Below are 25,604 nucleotides of genomic sequence, written 5' to 3' on the forward strand. Positions count from 1 at the left end.
TATGCTTTGAAAATAACACCTGGAAGCTGATTGGTTACTATGCACAGTTGCACCAGATTATGTGTGCACCAGTTTTTAGTGAAAACCCCCTCTGTTTTTTTCTTGCATGATTCATCAAGGTCATACATATCTGTACATGACAGAGCTCTAATAGAGACACACAAATACATTTGATGATTTTCACAGCTTATTTCAAAGGATTCTTTTGTCAGTTAGAAAAGAGGCCAATAAGTGTTATAAATTTTGAGGTAAAGTAATATCTCTCCAGCAATTGGCGGCCATCAATGCAATAGGATGTTTGCAGACAGTTTCCTCCCAGATCATCATACACCTAGTCAAATCATACCTACATTAAAAAGCCTTGTGTATACAGACTGATAAGCCATGTTTGGGCTCAAAATAGGAATATGTTAAGGGTGAAGCCGTTGAGACATTTGCCTGAGAAAGCAAGGTAGGGATGGGCCCTTATCTGCTTCTTATTTCTTTTACTTGTTTCTGTAGTGTGTAATATTCTATATTGGTCATGGGGCTCACATATTCTCACATTTCAAATGTAGATCTGGACTATTTGGTTTACAAAACAGCCAGTCACACCTAAAAACAAGACTACATAAAATGAAAACACCTGAAGACCAAACTATATGCTTCCAAGAGACTGGATGTGCTATGTGCCATCCTTTGCCCACTGCCCTTTGCAATACCACAGATGCAAAGTTGTTAACAGGAATCTCAACGTATTAAAAGGTTCCTGCTGAGCATGTGTGATCAAATCATCTTTTGCCCTTGCCAGTGAAGAAGCCTGCTCTTATGAAGCGTTCTTCCTGGAGGCAACCATATTGAACATACAACAGAACACTAAGGACTAAGAACACAATTGAACTCGAATGCATTATTCAAATATGTGTTACAGACATGCTATGTTATCTATGCAAGTGTTCCTCTCACAAGAGTAGTGTGTACCTTAAACAATGTAAAGCTAAATTGAATAACAATTTCTTATAGGCCTCTGTATTCAATTTTCAAGAAATGTTAGGTTTTGGAGTTTATCAGGCTGCCAAGTACAGGCCAGGCCAAGATGTTTTTTAATGATGTTGTTACCTCCATCTCTGGGCCATTGCAGATGAAGCCTTTCAACTATATTGCACTAAAGTGACTGTCAATGCTCTTTTTATTGGATATGCTTCATATGATATGATGAGATTATGGGCACCCATTGAGGTTGTTAGGAAAAATTTAACATGCTGCTGATGTGCAATGAAGGAATGTTAATTGTGTAGATGCCAAAAGAAGAGATCATTGACTTGAGCTATCTTCAGGAGTCAGCCCTGGCTAGATATATGTGTGAGGCATTATTCACGCCAGGGATTAGGTGAACTTTTAAAAATGATTACATCAGATCAAATCAGTGCTAGCAGATTTATGGTGCTTCTCATGAGCAATTTTCCTCTCAGAGCAAAAAGTTCACTTTCTGAAATGGCAAAGGGTGAGTGAGTCCAAAAACTAATGTTGCCCCAATTAATCAGGCTATGGAGAGTATCTCCTGGGGGTTCCCATATGATCCAGAGACCTTTCCACTGCTAATGTTAAAGGAGCATTACTCTCTTTCTTGCAGTAGGTGTAAAGCTTGTGCTGCAGCAATCATAATCAGTAAAGGTAGTTGTATGTCACTTACTAGGCATTATCTAACATTGCCACTCTAATATACAGTATTTCTATATATAGACAGTTTGTGTTTGCTTTGTGTTTGCTATAGCTACAGTTAAAGTTGTGTCTTTTTTTTCTAAGTGGTTTCCTTTACAATTATAATATATCTCAGCCATACCTCCCAATATGTACTAAAACATTGGGACAAGCCTTGACCTTTTGTCGTGACCACGCTCCTCCCAAGTCTGATCACATTTCTCCAGCACTGGTATAGTTAGGAGCTATGTCTGCTACCATGTCCTTATCTTGGCTCAATCATACTATCCAGACATACTGTGATATTCTGGTTGCCTCAAATACCACCATGTGCTTTTATTACCTCTTCTATTGTATAGTGTACAGAACCAGCTGGCAGATAACAGTATTTTGGTCTATTACAAGTACATCTCCAAAGGGCATACATGGACATTTAGGGCCTACCCATGCACAGTTGTTCGTACCAACATGCATGCACCACAACGCACTGTCTATGTGCATTACAGTTTCATGCTATTCATTTTAATTGCACCCCAATCCTTATACACAAATAAATGCAGAAAAAAAGGCGTGTGTATTTTCTGGCCTATTAAAAATGAGTGTTCAACGCATAAATATGCCAAAAGTGGATCTAAAGGTATGAAGGGGAGTTGTGTTGCTATCATGAAGGAGTTTTTAGAAAGAATGGTCAAGTAATATTTTGTAGAGCTGGGATGTCTTAATATGCAATACTCTCTCTTATTCTGCACCATGATGCAAAACCTTTTTTTTGTGCCTTTTTTTTTTACTTAGCTACAGTAATGTCTAATAACTGGGTCCCAGTTCAGAGCTGTTATGACACCTTTATTTCTGCTTACATGACACCAGCACCAACTATGTACTGCCATCTGTGTATTTATAGAGAGCACAGAGTACCTTACCTGGGGACCATCATATAGTTGGCTTCCATTACATCCTCTTTAGAACTTGGAACCCAGTGATGGTTGCATTAAGTATGAAACTCTAAGGCCGCGTACACACGGGCGGACTGTTCATCCACAGTCCGCTCGTGTGTGGGCTTCAGCGGACAGTTTCAGCGGACAGTCTGACGAACAAAGTTTTTCGGAATTTCCGTAAGACTGTCCGCTGAAACTTGGTTTGAGCGGACAGTCCGCTCGTGTGTAGGCTTGTTCGGCAAACTAAGTCTCGCGCATGCTCAGAAAGAATTTACACGGCGAAGGTTGCATTGCAGTGTATCGGACACCGAATTTCTCGTCCCGTCGTACGTGCCGTTCACGTCATCGCGCAAGTTTTCAGCGGACTGTTCGTTCGTCGTGTGTGGTCAAGTCCGCTCATGCAAATTTTGAACGGACTGTTTGTCAAACTGTTTGACGAACCTAGTTGGGCGGACAGTCCGCCCGTGTGTACGCGGCCTAAGGCAGCACTTTGAGCATATTTTCCTAAGTATACCAGCTATCATACACTATAAAGAATCTGGTAATCCAATTTTAAAGTATGCCTGTCTTTGAACATCATAGAATTACACCACAAAATCAAGGTGAAGCGGTTGAATTTATAGGAGTATTTCCAGAATAAAACAAAGTAGAGTTGTTCAGTCATAGTGGTATATTTCCGATGGTTATGAATGTAGAATAATGATATTGTTCAGCTTGCCAGCTCAATCACAGCAGTAGCTGTAATCATTTTATTGTAATATCCTGCAATGATCTTATATTAACAGGATTTCTAAATGAATGCCTCTTTTCCTCTTCAAGTCTGAAAAGTATTAGTTGGAGAACATTTGTTTTTTATATCAGCTTGGGATCTTTTGTATAGCTTATTACAATCCATCCTAGGGGTTTCTTAAAGTGGACCTGTTTACCATCAAAATAGTAAGCTGATACCTGTATAGTCATAGCATATTTCTTTCCTCTTTATTCACTATTCATTCAATAAATTCATTTTTTTTATGTGTGGAGTCAGCAGATTCTTAGTGTAGTACTTTGGAGATGCCAACTGATACAAAGTTTAGAGTAATAGCTGTAGCCCTGGTAGTTCATAAGTTCATATGTGGCGAAGAAGGAAGGCGTGTCAACTCTTTTATTATTATTAGGGTTAATAATATTAGCTTTTTTAATTTTTTCATGATAGTTCCACTTTAAACCATGTGATCTTTTAGGACAGACATTGGCAACCTGTGTCTCTCCTGTAGAACTGCAAGTTGCAGCATGCTTTGCTGATATGAAGCTCGTAGTGCATGCTGGGGCCTGCAGGTTATCATTAGCTGGAACGTTGCAGTTTGCCCAGTCTTGCTCTAAAGGAATGTGTTGGATGATTCAGGTAGAACATGAGTTGGGAATAGATTTAGAGATAAAATGGGACACTCTCCTTTTTTTTCTACTTCTTCTTGGTGTATGTGCAGCTTTCTGATCAGCCTAGAGATGAGGACTAATGGTTGCTTGAGGTGGTGACAGAATAGGTCATGAAAGGAACCTTGTAATATCATATTACCTTGGCTAATGGCCAGAGGGTCAACAGAAGAATCCAACAGACGGGGACAAAAGACAACAGGCAGGTTTATCTCTTCCAGCGTGTCACTCGGCATTGTATAGGCAGGAATTCTTCAAAGCTCAGTGCCTAAGAAAAAAGGTCCTCTTATCCTGCCTTTGTGATCCCCAACTCCCCTTGCATTACTAGGTGAAGCTCAAAGCACTTTTTGACTTAATCTGAGAATTTTCAAATTTTAGATACCGAAATGAGCTATTGTGTGAGAATCAGTGATCACCTGGAATAAAATAAACACAGGCACCTGTGACCAAAAAATCGAAAGAACATTGTGAGATAAAATATCACCAAGAATAACTGTTTTATGTTATTCAAATCATGCAACAAGACCTGGAATTAGTTTTCTATGCTATAGGCCAGTGGTCATCAAGCCTGTCCTCAGGGCCCATGAACAGGCCAGGTTTTATGTATTACTTTGGGGAGAGGCAGACTAGAATACTGCAATCACCGAGGAGCAAATGATATCACCTGTGATGTATTTCAGTTATCTTGCAAACCCGGCCTGTTAGTGGGCCCTAAGGACAGGGTTGATGACCATTGCTATAGGCTATATATACATAAATATACACTACTGTGCAGAACTTTTAGGCGGTTGTGAAAAAATGCTGTAAAGGAGGAATGCTTTCCAATATAGAAGTGCTAATAGTTTATTTTTATTAATTAACAAAATGGAAAGTAAATGAACAGAAGAGAAATCCAAATCAATATTTAGTGTGACCACCCTTTACCCTCAAAACAGCATCAATTCATCTAGGAGAACTAACTAGCAGATTTGGGGCCAATCACACGCCTCTCTGATGATAGGACATGATGGATGAGTATCTGCTTGTATTTCTCAGCATTGAGGACACCATTGATCCTGACCAAATCTCCAACTCCATTTTGCAGAAATGCAGCCACAAACTTGCAAGGAACCTCCACCATGCTTCACTGTTGCCATGCTCCAGCCCTTTGCAAACAAACTGCCTCCTGCTACAACCAATTATTTCAAATTTGGACTCTATCAGCCCAGAGCACCTGATGCCATTTTTAGTTCCTATGCTTCAGTACATAGTTGAGTTGCTTAGCCTTGTTTCTGCGTCAGAGGTATGGCTTTTTGGCTGCAATCCTTTAATCAAGACCACTTTTGGCCAGATTTCTCTGGACAGTAGATGGGTGTACCTGGGTCTCACCGATTTCCACCAGTTCTGTGCTGATGACACTGATGGACATCTTCTGATATCAAATGAAAGTAAGCATAATGCTGCATTACATTTCCTTTGCCAACCACTGTGTCTACTGTCCTCGACTATGCCCATTTCTTTGTGCTTCTTCAAGAGAGCTTGAACAGCACATATATAAACCCCAGTCTGCTTTAAAATCTTTGCCTGGGGGAAACTTTGTTGATGCAGTATAACTAGCTTGCATCTTGTTGGCGTGCTCTGTCTTGCCATGGTGTATGACCTGTGACATAAAACTATCTTCCACAGCCTCACCTTAGTAGCAGAATTTGTCTGTTCCTCGCCCAGTTTTAGGCCTCCTACACAGTTAACAAAAATAAACAATTAAAACATATATTTATGAAAGCATTCTTTTTTTACATTTCTTTCCACCCCTCTAAAAAACGTCTGCACAGTACTGTGTATATATATATATATATATATATATATATATATATATATATATATATATATATATATATATATATATATATATATATATATATATATATATACAGTATCTCACAAAAGTGAGAAAAGTGAATACACCCCTCACATTGTTTGTAAATATTTTATTATATCTTTTCATGTGATAACACTGAAGAAATTACACTTTGCTAAAATGTAAAGTAGAGAGTGTACAGCTTGCATAACAGTGTAAATTATCTGTCCCCTCAAAATAACGCAACACACTGGCAACAAAAGTAAGTACACCCCTAAGTGAAAATTTCCAAATTAGGCCCAAAGTTTCAAAAGCTTGTGTGGCCACCATAATTTTCCAGCACTGCCTTAATCCTCTAGGGCATGGAGTTCACCAGAGCTTCACAGGTTGCCACTGGAGTCCTCTTCCATGATGACATCACGGACCTGGTGGATGTTAGAGACCTTGCGCTCCTCCACCTTCCATTTGAGGATGCCCCACAGATGCTCAATAGGGTTTAGGTCTGGAGACATGCTTGGCCAGTCCATCACCTTTACCCTCAGCTTCTTTAGTATATATATATATATATATATATGTATATAAATACACAGCATATCAGCATTGCAGGAAATGAAAGTACTTTATTTTTTATAACATGTAAACTTCCAGTTTATAGTTTAATTTGTAGAGTATACCCTTCCCATGTAGACTGTGTCTCCCATGTAACTAAATGTTTTTTTCCCTGCTGCTGGCAAACCATACAGGTACTTGTAGTCCCTCACTAGCTGGTGTGATATTTAGTGCAGGACTTGAGTAGACGATGAAGCCTTTTCTGTTTCTGCATTATATCTGGCATTTGATATAGAAAGAATACTCTACAAAGAATATGGCATAAACAACCGATAGGTGGCTTTAGCATTTAGTTATTAAGCTTGAACACCTACAGGATGCTCCAACTAAAATTATTTGATCAGAGCTGGGAAGGGTTAGAATCTTTATTATGTTTATTTTGTTGTCTGTACCCCCAGTGCAGAGATTTCCTTCACTTCCTGTCCTGGTGACAGGATCTCACAGTGATAATAATAAAAAAAAATTAAATGTATGTTGTGGTATGGCATTGACAGGAATTGATGGGAAACAGACAGCCCTAAAACCTGACATCCATTTTACCTTTTTCCAGGACCAAGTGGTAAAGAGGCTGGAGTTGTGCAGATTTTAATCACATGCCAACCAGTGCACGACGATGTACGTTGGCACAATGGTATGGCTGAGAAAATGAGTGTACAGGTACGTCCCTTTTAAATCGTGGCATTGTGGGCATGTGCCACGTACTACGTGACTGTGCCCGCAGGTCCTGCGGACTCGATGTCCGCCGGGGGCCCGTGATCGTGTCAAGGAGTTTCAGAACGGGGAGATGTAAACAAGGCATTTCCCTGTTCTGCCTAGTGTCATCGGGAGCAGTAATCACAGCCATGTCAGTGGTAGCCCACCCCCCCCCCCCCAAGTTAGAATCATTCCCTAGGACACACTTAACCCCTTGATCGCTCCCTAGTGTTTAACCCCTTCCCCGTGAGTGTCATTTACACAGTAATCAGTGCATTTTTATAGCACTGATCGCTGTATAAATGACAATGGTCCCAAAATAGTGACAAAAGTGTCCGATGTGTCCGCCAAAATGTCGCAGTCATGATAAAAATCGCAGACCGTCGCCATTACTAATAAAATAAAATTAAAAATAAAAATGCCATAAATCTATCCCCTATTTTGTAGACGCAATAACTTTTGTGCAAAACAATCAATATACGCTTTTTGTGTTTTTTTTACCAAAAATATGTAGAAGCATACATATCGGCCTAAACTGAGAAAGAAATTCATTTTTTATATATTTTTGAGGGTTTTTTATTATAGCAAAAAGTTAAAAATATTGCTTTTTTTTCAAAATTGTCGCTCTTTTTTTGTTTGCGCAAAAAATAAAAATCGCAGATGTGATCAAATACCCACAAAAGCTTTATTTGTGGGGAAAAAAAGGATGTTTGGGTGCAATGTCGCACGACTGTGCAATTGTCAATTAAAGAGACGCAGTGACGTATAGCAAAAAGTGCTCTGGTCAGAAAGGGGGTAGATCATTCCGGGGCTGAAGTGGTTAAAAGCAATCGATACCCACCAGCACTGCCCTGACAACATTTTTTTTTTACCTTGTTTTGGGTTACTTTTGGTACATGATAGCTTTTTCCTGAATCTGTTGAGCAAAGACATGTATGTATGGTAAATGTCAGCATTCATATTAAAAGATGATTTTGGTATCTGCAAGGTGGTCATTGTTTAGGATTAATAGACTTGAACACCACAGCATGTAGGTCTTATCTTTGAGTAGACCTGTAATTTCTTTCCTCCTCCACTTTGTGAACATATGTTACAATGATCACACTGCTTAGTAGGTTTAGCCTCTCACCATAAGCAGATTAACCATTTATGTCTTCAAAAAAAATCTTCAGTTTAAACAAATGAGGTCCTCTTCGCGGTTATCAAATATGTGTATATTTTTCTACAACCTTCTATTTTAATAGAAAACTGGTTTCTTTGGACAACGCATGGCAACTTTAAAGGGGAACTTATCTTTATGAAATGTCTTATTTTTCAGTCTAGTTTGCAGCAAGTTAAGAATTCTTCTATATTATGTTAGCTACATTAGCTGTCTTCAAGCCTACTGCTTTGGATATGCATCCTGCAGGACATGTGCTTCTCCTTGAGCCAGTACAGTGAACTAACCCATTGACTCCAGAAAGGGTATGAGAAGAGTCTTAGGCTGATCAAAATTTTAAAGTGAACCTGTTAGAATAGAAAGATGGGAGATGTGACTGCTGACTTGTTTTTAAAGGGAAATTATTCAAAGCTCCCATCCTGCCTCACCCTGACTTCATTACCTAGTTAGTCACAAACCAGGACAAAATCATGTAACCAGACCAAAAAAAAGTCTGAAGTCAGCAATAATATTTCCCATATTTGTATTCTCAGAGATTCTCATATTTATATTCTCAAAGATTATAGCTTGTAGAAGGCAGGAAGAGGCTTTGTTAGGCGCATGAGGGAAGTTAAAAGGGAAAACTGATGCACAACAGCTGTGTAGTCATGTCCTAAAGTGGACACCAAATGCTGAACTTTGGGAGTTATATCAAGGGTTTATTAGGGTCCTAGATAACTGAGAAATTAGTAAATGTTGGAAAAAAATATAATCCAAATCAAAATGGACAGACTCCCTTAAAGTATACACTAAATCTATATTTTTATAAGGTCCACATTTTTCTGTTTGTCATATAGACAAGGTTTAAAGTAGAACAAAAAGCATTTTTTATTCTTTATTAACAGAGTAAAGCAGGATTACAACCCGTCAGGGCTTTTTTGCCATCTGTCTCATTGAGATTTCCCTTCACTTCCTGTCCCATAGCCAAAACAGGATGTGAAAGGAAATCCCTCCAAAGTGAAAAAATAACTGGTTGTCACCTGGGTCACCAGAACTAGTGGCCCCTTTGGAAGATTTTCTTTCTATTCCTGTACTAATGACAACCCAAAATATAGGGTTTTCTTTACTTTCAATCCCGGTGATAATGGTAAACAGGACAAATAGAGAGTGTGAATCTCCCTAACAGTAAAACCAGATGTTCTAATTCCTCTTTATTCTATCCAACGCTTAAAAAATGTTGCCTTTAGTTATACTTTAATCTATCATTTATATTTTTGTTGGGTGTACATTGTGGACTATTGTTTATGAATAATCTGGATCTACCAATTTATAGATTATTATGGCACAAGGCTAAATAAACATAGACATTTCTAAGTTCAGTTTTTTTTAAATGGCCTTGACCTTATGTGAAACCTGCTGCAATTTTTAATTGCTTTGGCTTGAATCGCTTTATATTTGTACCATCATTCATATTACTCAATGCTGACATCTGACCTCCAACTGACTATTAGCAAGTGTCCAATAAGAAATAAGAGGTCATAGGTTATAGAAACTTCTCCATGTCTAGGCATGAGCTAGAATTTTGGAGAGGAACTAATCCTGGAAATCAGCCATCTCCTCTCTGTAATCAAAAATGCAAAAGTTAAGGTGTGTTCTCTCATAATAACACTCCAAGCAGTGGTTATATTTCTAACCTTTCGATTTGGTGCATGCCGGGACAAGCAATTTAAAACCAAACTCCAGCTTGCATTCGTTTTAGCAGGTACTCGCTCCCACTTCTCCTATGACTGCCTAGGTGATCGCAGCGGAAGTTCTTCCTATCCTCTCCCTGCCCACAACCTTCTGGGACACGTCACAGAAGGCTGCGGGTCCAATCACAAAGTGTAGTGCAACTTGGGAAGCTGTGAAACTGCAAGAGTCACAGCTGCTTTTTTTAGTAAACATGCTGGCACCGGGGACCCAAAGACCAGCGAAAAGTTGGTGAGGATGAAGCTAGATCCTTTAACAGGTGAGTATTTATAGCCGCTGACTTTTCATTTTATTTTTGTTAAGACTGAAAAGCCTCTTTAATTTAGCATCTTCTGTATGAATTATAATATGAAAATAACCAGGACTGTATGAAAAGACTGTCCTGCCCTAGGTACATATGAATGACTTTTCATACAAATCGCATTCCCTTTGTTAAACAAACATATAGGGTTTGTTATTGTGGGAAAAAAGGAGAAATTATTGTAGGGCGGCAAAATTCCATGGGCCTGCACAGCCTATTAGTCAGGAAAGATGAGTGCATATTACTCGAGCCACATATAGTCTTGCTGCTCTTCTCAGTCCCCTCTATTGGTTTTCCTGCTGGATTTACCCCCCAGAAAATCAAGAAAAGGGGCAACAAGGGGAAAAAAATGAAATTGTAATTGGTGAAGCTTTATGATACTCTACCTAACCTTGCTACTCCAGGCTGGGGCCCCTGAGTGCCCTATGGTAAACAGACCCCTAGAAGTAAATCTCCTCAGTTATGGCAGTATATCCCTGTTATTATGTTTCCAGTGTGACTTTTTACCATTGGCCTATTTCTATTTGTTCAGTTAGCACAGTGTGTAGCTTGACCCAGGAAGGGTTAATAGACAGATCCACCCAGAGGAAACTCCAATAAATAATACACTGGCCTTGCTCAGAATGAGATTTAGACACAGCACTGGATGTCAAAGAAAACAGAGGGCAAAATAGGTTTATCAACAAAAGGAGAGAATTCAAGTCAGCAGCAGCCTGGGGACACCTGGAGCCTGTGCATTGCACAACCTCAGCACTTCTCACTCTGCTGCCTCTCCGCTCAGGCACACCATTAACCCTTTCCAAGAAAAGCCCTACACACCCTCAACTGCTATGTAAGCTTTCCTGAAGCCGTATCCACCTAACGTCGTCTATAATGAGTCTTGTGTGCCTAGACAAAGAGTATGATAATATAAGCGTGGTGCAAAGAGTTTGCTTGAGTTGCCAGGTTAACCTGAGAGTTGCCAGGGTTCCCACAGTGCTGAAAGACATCCCCATTCCTTTCAGCACCTCTGGGTGCTGGCTTCTTTCAGTATTCATCAGCTGAAGGGAAGCTGCAGCTTATCTGGGCGATGGCAGAGCCTCAGGCTCAGATTGTTGCTGATCTCTGGCAGGACCTTGTTCTTCTCTGCACCCCAGATAAGATGACAGAGCTCTGTTCACTGAAATAAAGAGACATATCAGTATAAAAAGGATTCATACAAAGCAAAAAATAAAACTTTATGAAATAAAAAAAAAATCTATTTTCATGTTGCAAGCAATGAAAAATCTGCTGTGCGACAGTAAGCCCCCTTTTCTTTTATTCTGTCAAGGACACAGGTCCTTGGGTATTTCAGTTTGTAGAGCATATGGGTTTTTGCAAAGCAGACTTGGTGGAATAGTTTACAAGATAGCAAGTGTGAAACAGAGAGCAGGATATTATTCTTCTGTGCAGCTCTGATTGTGCAGAGCATGCTTACTGCAGTGCTTTCAGTGAGCTAGTGGTAGTGCACCGGTCTGCCTGGTCCTTGCTGTTCTAGTGAGCCCTCCTTAGAGACTCCCCAGCTTCCGGCTCACATTTCTATCATCCATATCTCTCAGCCTAATGAACTCCCAAACTTGGTTAGCTGCAAAGACCAGTTCAAAGATCAAGTGACATTTAATGCAACCTGGTGCCATTTAATTCACAAATACAAACAAGCATAATGTTTGCATTCAGACCAGACCTCTCAGATATTCATTGTGCAGCAGAGGGACACTCCTCTTACCAACAGAACATGTTCTTCCACTTAAGACACTTCTGACCTACAAACCCTGACAGCAGAGAAAGAGGCGATTGCAACATTTTGACCCAACTATTCTTCTAAGGCAATGCATATGGATACATGTGCATTACATAAAACAAAATCACTAGATACAGTATCTCACAAAAGTGAGTACACCCCTCACATTTTTGTAAATATTTACTATACCTTTTCATGTGACAACACTGAAGAAATTATATATTGTTACAGTGTAAAGTAGTGAGTGTACAGCTTGTATAACAGTGTAAATTTGCTGTCCCCTCAAAATAACTCAACACACAGTCATTAATGTCTAAACCACTGGCAACAAAAGTCAGTACACCCCTAAGTGAAAATGTCCAAATTGGGTCCAGAGTGTCAATATTTTGTGTGGCCACCATTATTTTCCAGCACTGCCTTAACCCTCTTGGGCATGGAGTTCACCAGAGCTCCACAGGTTGCCACTGGAGTCCTCTTCTACTCCTCCATGACGACATCACGGAGCTGGTGGATGTTAGAGACCTTGAGCTTCTCCACCTTCTGTTTGAGGATGCCCCATAGATGCTCAATAGGGATTAGGTCTGAAGACATGCTTGGCCAGCCCATCACCTTTACCCTCAGCTTCTTTAGCAAGGCAGTGGTCGTCTTGGAGGTGTGTTTGGGGTCGTTATCATGTTGGAATACTACCCTGCGGCCCAGTCTATGAAGGAAGGGATCATGCTCTTCTTCAGTATTGCATAGTATATGTTGGCATTCATGGTTCCCTCAATGAACTGTAGCTCCCCAGTGCGGGCAGCACTCATGCAGCCCCAGACCATGACACTCTCCACCACCATGCATGAATGTAGGCAAAACACACTTGTTTTTGTACTCCTCACCAGGTTGCCCCCACACACGCTTGACACCATCTAAACCAAATAAGTTTATCTTGGTTCCAGTAATCCACGTCCTTAGTCTGCTTCTCTTCAGCAAACTGTTTGCAGGCTTTCTTGTGCATCATCTTTAGAAGAGGCTTCCTTCTGCGACAACAGCCATGCACATCAATTTGAAGCAGTGTGCAGTGTATGGTCTGAGCACTGACAGGCTGATCCACCACCCCTTCAACCTTTACAGCATGACACAGGGGAGGGAAAATGGGTAATTGTGGCCAAATTTAGACATTTTCTTTTAGGGGTGTACTCACTTTTGTTGTCAGCGGTTTAGACATTAATGGCTGTGTGTTGAGCTATTTTACACTGTTATACAAGCTGTACACTCACTACTTTACATTGTAGCAAAGTGTAATTTCTTCAGTGTTGTCACATGAAAAAATATAATAAAATATTTACAAAAATGTTTTTTGAGATACTGTATATCCTATGTAGTAGATTGTACCATGTATATTGTATCTATGGGCAAAATGTTTAATTGTATATTCATCTCCGCATTGCATTTTGGTTATTTTTAGCCTACACCTATTAATGTGAATGCTTTTTAAGTGTGTAAACTTATGCCCCATACACACGGTCGGAAATTCCGATGGAAAAAGTCAGATCGGATTATGTTGTCGGAAAATCCGATTGTGTGTGGGCTCTATTTGACTTTTTCTGTCGGAATTTTCCAAATGTTTGAGAGCTGGATCTAAAATTTTCTGACAACAAAATCTGATCAGACTTTTTCCGATTGTGTGTAGTGAATTCCAACGCACAAAGTGCCACGCATGCTCAGAAAAAATTTGGAGACTAAAGCTATTGGCTACGGGCCTCTACGCAGTCCCGTCGTAAGTGTATGACGTCACCTTGTCTCGAACGATCGGATTTTCCGACAACTTTGTGCGACCGTGTGTATGCCAGACAAATTTCGTCCAAAATCCATCTGAAAAAATCTGACGGATTTTGTGGTCGGAATGTCCGACCGTGTGTACAGGGCATTAATCTGTGAAGATTCCCACACATTTATTTCCTTGACATCTGTTACATGTATTCACTATGCCCTGTGAGTAGGCACTGCTGTTTCACACATTTCACAGAGCCTGCCTTTTGAGAGGAGGAGTTTTAGGAGGTGGATTCAGTACAGGAAACACTGCTTGCAGGCAGCAAGGTACCATGGGATATGTAGTGTTTGGAATTCAAAAGTACACAGGAGAAGAGGAGGAGAAGCTGCAAAGTATGCAGGGAATACAGGAAGCTGTGGAAGGAGATATCCAGTGGAAAGGCAGCAGTTAAAACATAAAAGCAGATTTTTCAAGTAGTCTTATATTAGATTGCCAAATATAAATACTGTATTGTTTATATTGATATTATAATGCTGCTGTTATAAAGCTAAAGTGTATGCTGTGACCATAGAACTTCTTTTACATAATTTACCAGCACACTGCTGCTATTTAGTGTAGTGAAGACTGTCAAATGCAAAACCGTGACAGATCATAGTAAATTATATTTTTTGTAATAAATTTAACTTTTTTAATTTTTAAATACTGACATTAAATAAATGTTAAAGGGTAGCTTTCTCATCAAACCTTCATGCATTCATCAGGCATAAAGAGTACCCGAGGTTTGCGCCAACCCTAGGCAGACAGGATAGTAAGATACTGGATATTCCTCCATCTGAAGTCTATCCGTCCAAATGATGTCCAAATTGATAAGGAGACCATGAAAGGCTACTGTATTTTCTATATAAAAGTACACATATCCTTTCATTTAAATGTCCAGATTATTATATATTGCATATATTAAAACACAGAATTGCTCAACAATAGGGATAATATGAATATGGTCTATCAGCAAATAAAACAAAGGAGATTTCCACAAACAAGTATTTCAAGAACCAAAACCTGGGACTGTCTGTGGATATCAAGTATGACACAGGCATGCAAGATTCTGCCTTTAGAAGTGTTAGTACATGCCAGACTGATAAATCATGCATGATCTTAGCTGTGAGTCCATTACAGACTTGGTATACAGTATAATCAATTAAGGACAACGATGAACGTATCACTGTACTTCACAATCTCTTCACAGGCTGCTGGAAATCATCTAAATGGGGCATTAAATGAAATAATATTGGCACTAGAAAAGGCACAGGTAACAGAGCAGTTTCTCCAATGATCTGACATTGAATGTTTGAGATGCTTAAAGTGAGGCCTGCTGGACACATAATGCTCTAGAGGGAAGGCAGGTTTCTAGTAATGAGCTTTTAAAAGAGCATGTTCCCGCAAAGGTACTGAGGCATTACAGCACTGCTGTGTGATAACGCAACTCCTGGGATCCGATAATGGCTTAACCTCCATGCTCTTGTTGCATCTTTCAGTTATGGCGGTTACCATTTCCGGGCTAGTAAAGAATTATACAAACCAAGTATGAAGAAAAAGAGCAAAAATAACTCTGTTATTAATGAAGACTTGTGCACAGAATTTATTTTTTATATTCCATTTATTTTCCATTGCATCCTTGCATTCTTCTTTTGGTAGCACACTTGTATTTCTACAAGACAACATGGAATGAGCATAGCACATGGTACTGAAGGGGCTACAAAACTGAAAATATGGCCAACTTGAAGGACTGTTGAAAAAATGTAATAACTCAACAAAACCCTTAGTTTATGAGAATAGAAATATTTAGATTAAAATGTATGGAAGGAGTGATTTTCCCTCAGACAGTAGACTTCCTGCCTAGTAATTACAGTCAGAATCAGAAATAGATGTTAACAAAAACAATGAGCGGAACTTATCAAAACTGGAGCAGTTGTGCATGCCAGCTAGCAAGCTTCTATTTTTCATTTTCAAAGCTTAAGGTTCCATGCACACTGGACTTAAAAAACGTAGATTCTATAGGCGTTTGACGTTTTTTTCATCTGCCTCTTCTATTGTGTTCTATGTGTCTTTGCACATTATGCCTACTACAGGCGTTTTCTGCCAGGGACGTTCAGAGGCAGGAAAAAAAAAACCCTTCTATGAAAAAAACTGTTTATTTATTATACACCAAAATATCTTTTGTTTCTACAGTTTTCATATATAGAACCCAATGGTCAGGAAAGTAGAACATCTGATTAGGGTGACTGTAAAAGTCTCTTGACATGGAGCCAAGGGGGGTTATTTACGAAAGGCAAATCCACTTTGCACTGCAAGTGCACTTGGAAGTGCAGTCACTCTAAATCTAAGGGGTACATCTGAAATGAGTGGAAGCTCTGCTGATTTTATCATCCAATCATATGCAAGCTAAAATGCTGTTTTTTATTTGCCTTGCATGTCCCCCTCAGCTCTACAGCGACTTGACTTCCAAGTGCACAAGTGCAAAGTGGATTTTCCTTTAGTAAATAACCCCCAAGGTGACTGCAAGAATACACCTATGTAGAGAGATTGATATAACTAACTCAATGGCATTGGACCTGCACTGAGATTTATACATACAACTATTTATTTACATTTCTGAACAACAAACCAGAATACAGCAGATGGTTTCCTGCTAAATATTTAAAACTTGTTTAATCCATATACCTCCGTGCGTGGAGATACTTCCCTCAGAGTGCATTATATTGTTAATTAATTTAATTATGCCCATGCTAATTGTGTGTTGCCATATTTCGTATCATAGTCTCTATTACATCGTGTGGTCTCCCATACTAGCACTTTCATGAATCCCTCATCCAGGTGCATGTAGGATTAACCCTTTGATTGCCACATTGCCAACAACATAAAAAAAACTCCCTAAGTACATCTTCCGTTTTGGGTTGTTTACCCTTGGTTTACCATATCGTATCATGTAAAGTCGTGACATGCTATAATTAAGTGCTTATGATACAAATAATGATGCAACTAGTTAATATTTTCAGCTTAACCAGCTGAATCAGGTTTGTTCACCTTCAATAGTAAGTCACTTGTGGTGGGCGAAAAATATAGGCTTCCAGTGCTGACATTTTTTCTATCTGAAAATGCTAGTTGTCTGGCTGTCATGTTGAGCCAGGGCCTTCAGTACATTCTGAATTACTAACATGGAAGGCATGTGCAGATCCCGTTTCTGACTTTACTGCTGGTAGCTTGTTCCAGGCCAGTGATTCAGAGAAACACGGCAGACAGGCAACTAATATTTTTGGCAGGAGGACACCTATTGCAGCCAATACATTTCTCTCAGTACTCTTTAAAAAAAAATGCCAGTAGGATATTTGAGTCTGGTAAGTAGAAAAAAAGTTTCTATTTAAAATATAATTTGTGTACTTATTAGCATATAGTAGGTTTGCCAAGAGAGTGTACTGGGAAGTCATCAAAACTGATTTGGCAATCAGCATTTTTAATCCCCGACCTACAGGTTAAAGCCCCTGGGCTAAGCACACTATGTATGTAATGATAGATATCTGTTCTCAGGATCAAGCTGCTGGTTTCAAACTTGCTTTTAATAGTGTTGCTCTACCGTTTTATTGGTGTTTATATTGAAAAATTATAAACATTTTCTAAAAGAGAAACCGGTTGGGTCTATCTGTAATTTTTCTAGTTTTGGAAGAGGATCTGATTAGTTATCCAGGTATCCATCTACTTTCTAGCATATTTATGCTGTTTATCAGACTCAGTGTCATCTAATGGAGATGACTTTTTATCCATCATAGAGTGACAGCGGGTTTAGTGATAACCAAAGGAAAAGGTGCTCACACGGCCAAATTTATGTTTTCTTCTACTCTTTTTAGGGCTTGTGCATACCATGACAGCTGAGCTGCATCGAGTCTTCATAAATCAATCCAAACTCAATGTAAGGGCACACAAAAAACGATTTGTTTTCTTTGCGCTCTGTTCTCACTGTAAGGCTATGTTGAGGTGTGCTACATAAAAATGTGCCATGTCTACATTTATGTATGGCGTGACCTACCACTGCTGTGTGGCACAATTTACCACTGCTGTGTGGCACAATTTACCACTGCTGTGTAGCACAATTTACCACTGCTGTGTGGCACAATTTACCACTGCTGCATGTTGCAACATGCTGCGGTGCATACACCTGAATAAAGTGTCATTTTGTGACACTTCCATAAGGTTGAAAAACAAATAGTAAACTGTTCAATGATTTATAACAAAGCATCGCACCACCCCTACACTACATACACCAGCTTGCACAAAATTTAGCATGCAGACCAGTTTGAATGAACCCTAAATATCTATTCAGCAGTAAAGGTTAAGTGGGTTTTTTATTTTGCTGTATGGCAGATTCTGGTATAGAAGGGATAAAAAGCAGCAGTAAAGCCCAGATAAAATATCAGATTCAGTATAGGTTGCTTAGATTATCCTGTGGGCAGAAAATGTTACAGGTTTCCTTCAGAATGTAGCATAAAAAATAAGTTTACAGTAATGTACAAATCATCGTCTTCCCATCATCTAGGAGGTAAATAATATACTATTTTTATTTTTTATACAAAGCATTTTAAACATCAGTGTCTGTCGTCTTCTGAATGAACCAGAATGTGAGTGTGAACAGGCAGGCCGGTGTGTTCCCTGGTTTCCTCTCCAGGCTCTGTATATAGTTACAGTGTGTCCACAAAATGATAAACCTGAAAAATCTGACCACAGGGGAAAAAATATATATATGGACTAAACCACGTGGACTTTAACTTAGTGGCAATATTTCTTGGACTTACTTGATCACTATAAGATTCCAGCATGCTATGGCCTATATCACTTTGCTTATTATTCTTTCCCTTCTTAAAGTATACACCTTATGGGAGAAATATGGTGGGAGCCACCACAGACCAACTTATGAAAATGCTGCCTGCCTGGCTGTCATGCTAATTCAGTTACTTCTGTACTTTATGAATGACTGACTCAGGAAGGACTATATGAACGTCATTTGCTGCATGTTCATTCCAGGGGACAAATAATTGCAGCCAGAAGTTTTTCTAGTATTTTTCAAAGAAGGTTAGCAATGGCAAACTCTTGACAGATTTCCTTTTAATAAAGGCCTTGGCTATGATGTTGATATCTACTTATAAATGCAACATGCTATTAAATTAAATAATTTTCCTAATTGGTTTCAGTTGTTTTTATAGAAATTGTTTTTCTTTTACAACAGAAGGATCATTATCAGTGACTCTACACCTAAAATATGTGTAGTCACTGAATACATGTCCTCTGGAGTGCTCAAGAAAAAGGGACACATAAAATGATGATTTGAAGGAGAATACCTTTCAAAATGGTCTAATTTTGGGGGGATTAAATCTTATTTACGTGACTGGAAGTATAGAGGTTTGGAAAATCTGTATAGGTGGAATGTCAGCAGAGGAAGTCTAAAGCTGAGTATAAAAATATTAATTAAACTCTTACAAAAATTCTCAGAACATTTGAATTTTGTTTGAAAGAATGTATTTGCTTTTAACATCTGATTTTGGAATGAATGAACATTACTGAAAGAAATCCACATATACTGTTAAAAATGTGTACTTTTGAGAAAAATCTTCTATTCTGCTTCTTCGAATTTTCTTGTCACTGCAGTCATAAATGAACATCGATTTGACCTGAGTAATGATTCGAAAAATGAACGAATGTTCTTACAATGTTCTTACGACGAAAAATATGGAAAGAAATTCTACTAGTTCATACCCAGTTTAATGGATCAGTTCACCTGGGAGAACAGGTTACATGTTCTACCTGTTTTGAAGCCAGGAACACACACTATAAGAAAGTCGGGCGAACGATCGGCCGGTTTTCCTCAATGTTTCACAGCAAGTCAGAACCGAGAATAGAAATAATGTTCGAAAATTCTCATACGATGTTATTTATTGTTTCTTATCATGCGTGGTCTTTCATTTTGATATTTCTCATCCGAAAATCGGACAAAAACAGTACACATTAAACTAAAATTGTTCTGTTCTCATACAAGAAATATTTTGGAGTTTGTTCCTTCAGAAATTTTTGTTGAAAAGGTTGGAATTGGCTTTCGAATGTTGTGTACACACTATCAGAAAATTATACGAACGTTCCTAAGAAGAAAATGTTCGTCCGATTTTCTTATAGTGTGCGAGCCATTAGGGTGGAACATGTGACATGTTCCCGTTCCTGCAGCCTCTCCCCGATCCTCTTTCAAATTGTGGCAGCGGGCCAGGGATCTTCTCCCCACACCTACTGTCATGGGTATGGGCAGATAACCACACTGACAGTCAGCAGGAGCCTGAGATTTCACCTGCTATCTGCTGATTTTGGGTGCAATGCTTTAAAGGCTCCTAATAAAAAAAAAAATGCAAATTTTTTTACCTGCAAAAAGATGTGCATTTACATTCATTTTAGTGCACCTCTAGCTTTACTTGGGAATTACATGGGTGTGAATTGGAAATTAAGTTTGGAGAGCTAATGGGGTAAAACAGTTAGGGCTTTAACCATCAGGCTAACATATCCTAGTTGGATCATACCTGCAATCATACCAGAATGAAGATCACATCAAACCTATCTTTTTCTTTTCTAGTGGATCAAATGAGGGTATTCTTGGGTAAATAGGCTTTGTAAAATTGCTTTATATTTTTATGAAAATACAGTATTAATGGTGTATAATAAATCATAAGAATGCACAGATGTGTTTTCATTTATTCATTAGTGTCTAAAGTGAAGCTGCAGTCACATCTAGTAGAATAAATCTTGTATCTATCCAGCAAGCATGGTCTGTTCTGTTTACAAACCTATAACATATTTTATTTTGTGTGTGTGTATGGTGCAGAGTAAACCCTGGTGCTCGCCATAATCAGAATGTCATGGAGCACCAGTAGGGGCAGCGCCTGTAATCAATTTGCCATCGATTCCTCCTCCGTGTCACTGTTCATTCTGTGTAGGGCACAAAGTACAGGCCAAATAAGTCTCTAAAGCTGCTACTAAGGAGCGAGCTGCATCAAAGGGATTAAAAAGAGAATCAAGCAGAGGGCCACATTGTGGAGCGCAGAACTAGTTAACAGCTTTGCACAGTGTCAGTGGGTGAAATTAACATACTGCCCCCCTTTCCTAAATGATGTTTTCAGCCAATTAAGGATCCTTTTTTTCCATGCAGTTGGAGGCTCTCTGTTCCCAGCCACCCTGGGATGGTGATGAGCAGAGCTTCTCGTCAGAGCTTATTCATTATCTCCATTACTGCCAGGAGAATAGGTGGCAGTGCCATTGTTGGGAGAAGGATGTGGGTTAGAGGTAGCATTTATCACACAGGCTGTTCACAGCCCCTGACAGTCAGGCACTGATGGGGAGCAGAGAGTGTGAGCATACTCTATATACCCCATGCAAATTACCCAGAGCTTCCCAGTATACCCTACTCTTGCTCTTGCCTGAGCCCAGGACTATTAGTGGTTTTGATAACCATGAGGAGGTCATTAGCAGCATGGGCAGGCGGAGAGGAGGAGCAGAGAGGGGGCAGACAAGGGAAAAGCCTGGGTGTAATTACTTGGATTCAATAGACAGGCTGCTGAGGAAGCCAAAAAATTGTCAGCACCCAGCAATCAGAAAAATGTATTTTCATTTTATCCTTAACCCATATTAACTCGGCATTATCATCTTTCTGTGTTAACATTTGCAGAATATTACAAGCCGGTAGTATACACACAAACAGAATTAACCCTGTCTGGTGCCAGTGTGAGGTGCCTGAAGAGCCTGGCATAGAGTGAAAACTGCCAGTTATAGCAGGCAGGGACTCTTCTGTATCATTAGCCACAATTATATACTATTACACTCAGCTCTGCATCACAAATTGCATCCTAGCGTCTTTTTCTTTTCTCAAAGCCCCAATATCTATGCATTTGGCACAAAAACAATAAGCTGTTGGTTTAGTTCCTATCCGGCTATGTTGTAGAAAGGGGGGGCTGTATTACCCATTGCATTGCTGCTCTCCAAGCCCATCTTTGCTAATTCCTTCATAGAAGCGGAAAAAGTTTGCTCGGTGCTGAATGGATGATATTTATTGTTCGACTTGGGCTAATGTATTGGCAATGGAGCATTCCAGCCTGTGTAAACAGTACAGTTCAAACACAAGGGATGGGACTTCAGTGCCCTTTCACAGAACCATGTCATAGGAGCAGTAAGGAGACTGACTGCTCCACTTTCTGAACGCTGATTTATGGCTTGTCTTTGTGCTGCCTGTGTTTCTTTCCACACAGGGCAATGAGCATACAGTAATGTGCAGAACAAGCAAAAGTACGATCATTTTTCATGCAACAAAACTTTTGAGCCCTCTATAAAATCAGCTTACTACATGAACTTTGGAGAAATTTTTTCTTGGGCTGGGGGGGGGGGGGGGGGATTTTCAGGAAATGAGGAAACAGTTCTTAATACGCTGATAAATGGAGGAACAAAATACCAGTGTGGATATGCAAATATTTGTTAATACGTTTGTTTCTGACTCATTATGAGTAAGAGGTATAGAGGTATAGAAAGGAATATTGCAATGCAATGCATTTATCAACTAAACTCCAATTCCGATAATAAAATGAAAGTAATATACCGAGAGAATAGTAGACTGCAGCTTACCAGTCTTTGGCTGCACTTGTTTTATCTTTTCATGTTTTTTTTTTTTTTTCTCTTTTATATACATTCGGTGATCCTGCCAGCAACATAGTTCCTGTCCTAGGGTGACAAGGCTCACTCACTGTACTATATCTATAGAGACTCAGCATTGTCACCCTAGGTCAGGACTACAATAACCTTCTCTCTTTCTCCATAAAATAGAATGGAAGGGTTCTATAGTCCCCAAGGATAATTGGAAACATTGTAATTGATACGAGTGCAACCCAGACAGAGAGCACAGATAGTTATTAACCACCTGAGCTCTGGAAGGCTTTACCCCCTTCATGACCAGGGCATTTTTTGCTATGCACTACTTTAACTGACAATTGCGCGGTCAGGCAATTTTGTACCCACATGAAATTTATATCATTTTTTCACACAAATACAGCTTTCTTTTGCTGGTACTTGATCACCACTGTCTTTTTTTATTTTTTATTATATAAACAAAAAAAATCAATTTTGGAAAAAAACAATTTTTTCTATTTGCTGCTAAAAAAGAATATCAGATAAAAAAAATCAAAAAAAACAAATGTCTTCATAAATTTAGGCTGAAATGTATTCTGCTACATATCTTTGGTAATTAAAAAAAAAAAGAAGAAGTCCCAATAAGTGTAAATTAATTGGTTTGTGCAAAAGTTATAGCGTCTTTTTTTTATTTTTTTTTGTGACAGTGGGGTGGGAAATCTGACACTAACTGACACTTTGTAAAAACTGGCTGATACTGACATTACTAGTGACATTTTTACATTGATCAGTGATAATAAAACACACTGTCACTTTACTAATGACACTAGCTGGGAAGGCGTTAACATTGCAGGTAATCAAGGGGTTAAATGTGTGCCAACAATGTGCGATGTGTGTCATGTGTGCTGCTTTTTGCTAAATATCTCTTTGTTTCTTATACCTGCTTTGCAAGGATAAGAAATAGAGGGATCTTTCCCTCAATAGTCCTGTGTTGATTGGACACAGCCGATAAGCAGGTCCTGGACAAAAATCATTGCTGCCCCCCAACTGCTAGTGTGCACAGGCCCTTAAAGGATCAACAGGTATTTTTTGGACTCATCGAATTTGATAAAATGCTTTCAATGGTATAGTTAACATACCAAAAGGGACCAAAAACGTTAATTGTTAAGGTCTGCATGCACTTTAATAACTGATGCACATGCATACACTCACATTCTAATTAACTGTGTGTCAATACTCTCCTAAAGGTTGTGTTTCTTTCATTGCAGCATCCATACCCATCAGAAGAACAGAAGAAACAGTTAGCACAAGATACAGGACTGACTATATTGCAAGTAAATAACTGGTAAGTTGAGCAAAATAGTTTTCACTGTATGATGTTGTAAGCTGTACTTTATAATGCCCCTAATATAACAGAATGCTGAGAAAATATGTACAAGTTAATGCTTTCTTGTTTACAACCAGTAACTATTGTACGCTGTATGAAAACCAAGCAACAGGAGCCAATTGATATATAATAAAGAAAATATGTTACATATAAAACAGGATCCCTGTGCTGAGCAGACTGAAACACTGTAATCACATTGTACGTATTGAATTCTTGCTGGCATTGCAGACTAATCAACAGTGAATGATCAGCGATTAGGGACTCTATAATTCTCCAACACTGTATCAGGAAGTTAAGCAGGAACTAGCATATATATGTTACATAATGCTATACATATATGTTGTATATTCATATAAGGCCCTAACTTACATTCATAAATATGCTAGGCCCCATTTAGACAAGAGCCAATTAACCTACCAGCATGTCTTTGGAGTGTAGGAGGAAACCAGAGTACCCTGAAGAAACTCACACAGGCACAGGGAGAACATGAAAACTCAATTCAGGTAGTGCCAGGGTTGGGATTTAAACCAATGACCCTAGTGCTGCCGGACAGAAGCACTAACCACTTAGCCACTGTGCTGCCTGCTTTGATAATTAACATCAACATGGCTGCACCATTGTCAGTTTTATTTAGAATGTAACAATATTCCAAAAACTGGCAGAACTGGTAGTAGACTGTGACTGTGAACTGCTGCATGATAACATGTCCTCTTTTCCTGGTGACAGCTTTCCTTTCATGTTGGGGGTTGATAAAGACCTATACTAAAATGAAGAAAACTTTTTTGGGGGACTTTAAATGAGGCAATGACAGGGTAAAGTCATGTGCCTTTATCCCTATTGCAAGATAAAAGATAGAGGGGAGTTGGCACTTTAAATGAAATACGTGGCTGCGATCTGGTAAGGTAATCAATATATAATATCACACTTATTAATTCATATATGTACACATGTTTGATCATGACATAATACAGTTATAAAAGGTAATCATCATAGCACAATACAATTGTGTATAATAGTGTTGATTTGTGACCTAAAAACCTCTTTAATCCAACATCAACATCAAGATGAATCATAATTGGAAAAAATGAATAGAAAAGATCTGATAATAAGCATATGATTATCTAAAAGAACTCTACGCATATCGTGGATTCCCTCTACTCATCCGGAGCAGATGCGAGGTGCATATAAATATATATACAAATAAATATATAAATGTCAATATGTTTAAATGTTTGGTCAAATAGAGGAAGGGGGGAGAAAAGAAAGACACCCCCTATTATTACAAATCAACTAGGAGTTCAAAATGTGGAACCAAGAGCTGGAGGTACACCGGGGGGCATCATTTCCGGGAGCTGTGGCAGTATGATCCACGGCAATAAGCCAACACAAGCAACAATGAAGGAACATCTATGGAAGTGTAGTCCCCGCTTTGTGATCAGAAGTGATACAATACATGTCTCCAAAGAATTCTATGAAGAATAATTAAAGGTGTAAGTATATGTAGTTACATATCTGATTCTATAGCAAAATCTGTAATCCATAGAAGTGATACCAGTGGCACTAGAACCAGGTGAGGGAAAGAAATTAAATAGTATCCTGAAAAGTAAAAACGTTAATATGTTGATGTTGGATTAATATACAATTGTATTGTCT

The 25,604-nt window shown here is 39.0% G+C and overlaps 1 protein-coding gene across 6 annotated transcripts in view; it reads left to right on the forward strand.

Moving 5' to 3' along the window:
* The window catches only part of MEIS2 (Meis homeobox 2), a 199,073-nt gene that overhangs the window by 116,620 nt on the left and 56,849 nt on the right, over positions 1–25,604 (forward strand). For all 6 annotated transcript variants that reach the window (XM_077464762.1, XM_077464763.1, XM_077464760.1 and 3 more), the window contains exon 9: positions 23,833–23,909. In XM_077464762.1, coding sequence (XP_077320888.1) covers positions 23,833–23,909 — 77 coding nt within the window. The remainder of the gene's footprint in view (positions 1–23,832; positions 23,910–25,604) is intronic.

Source organism: Lithobates pipiens, unplaced genomic scaffold (assembly GCF_037356315.1).
Source record: "Lithobates pipiens isolate NorthernLeopardFrog02 unplaced genomic scaffold, aLitPip1_a1.2 Scaffold_30, whole genome shotgun sequence".
NCBI classification, from domain to species: domain Eukaryota; kingdom Metazoa; phylum Chordata; class Amphibia; order Anura; family Ranidae; genus Lithobates; species Lithobates pipiens.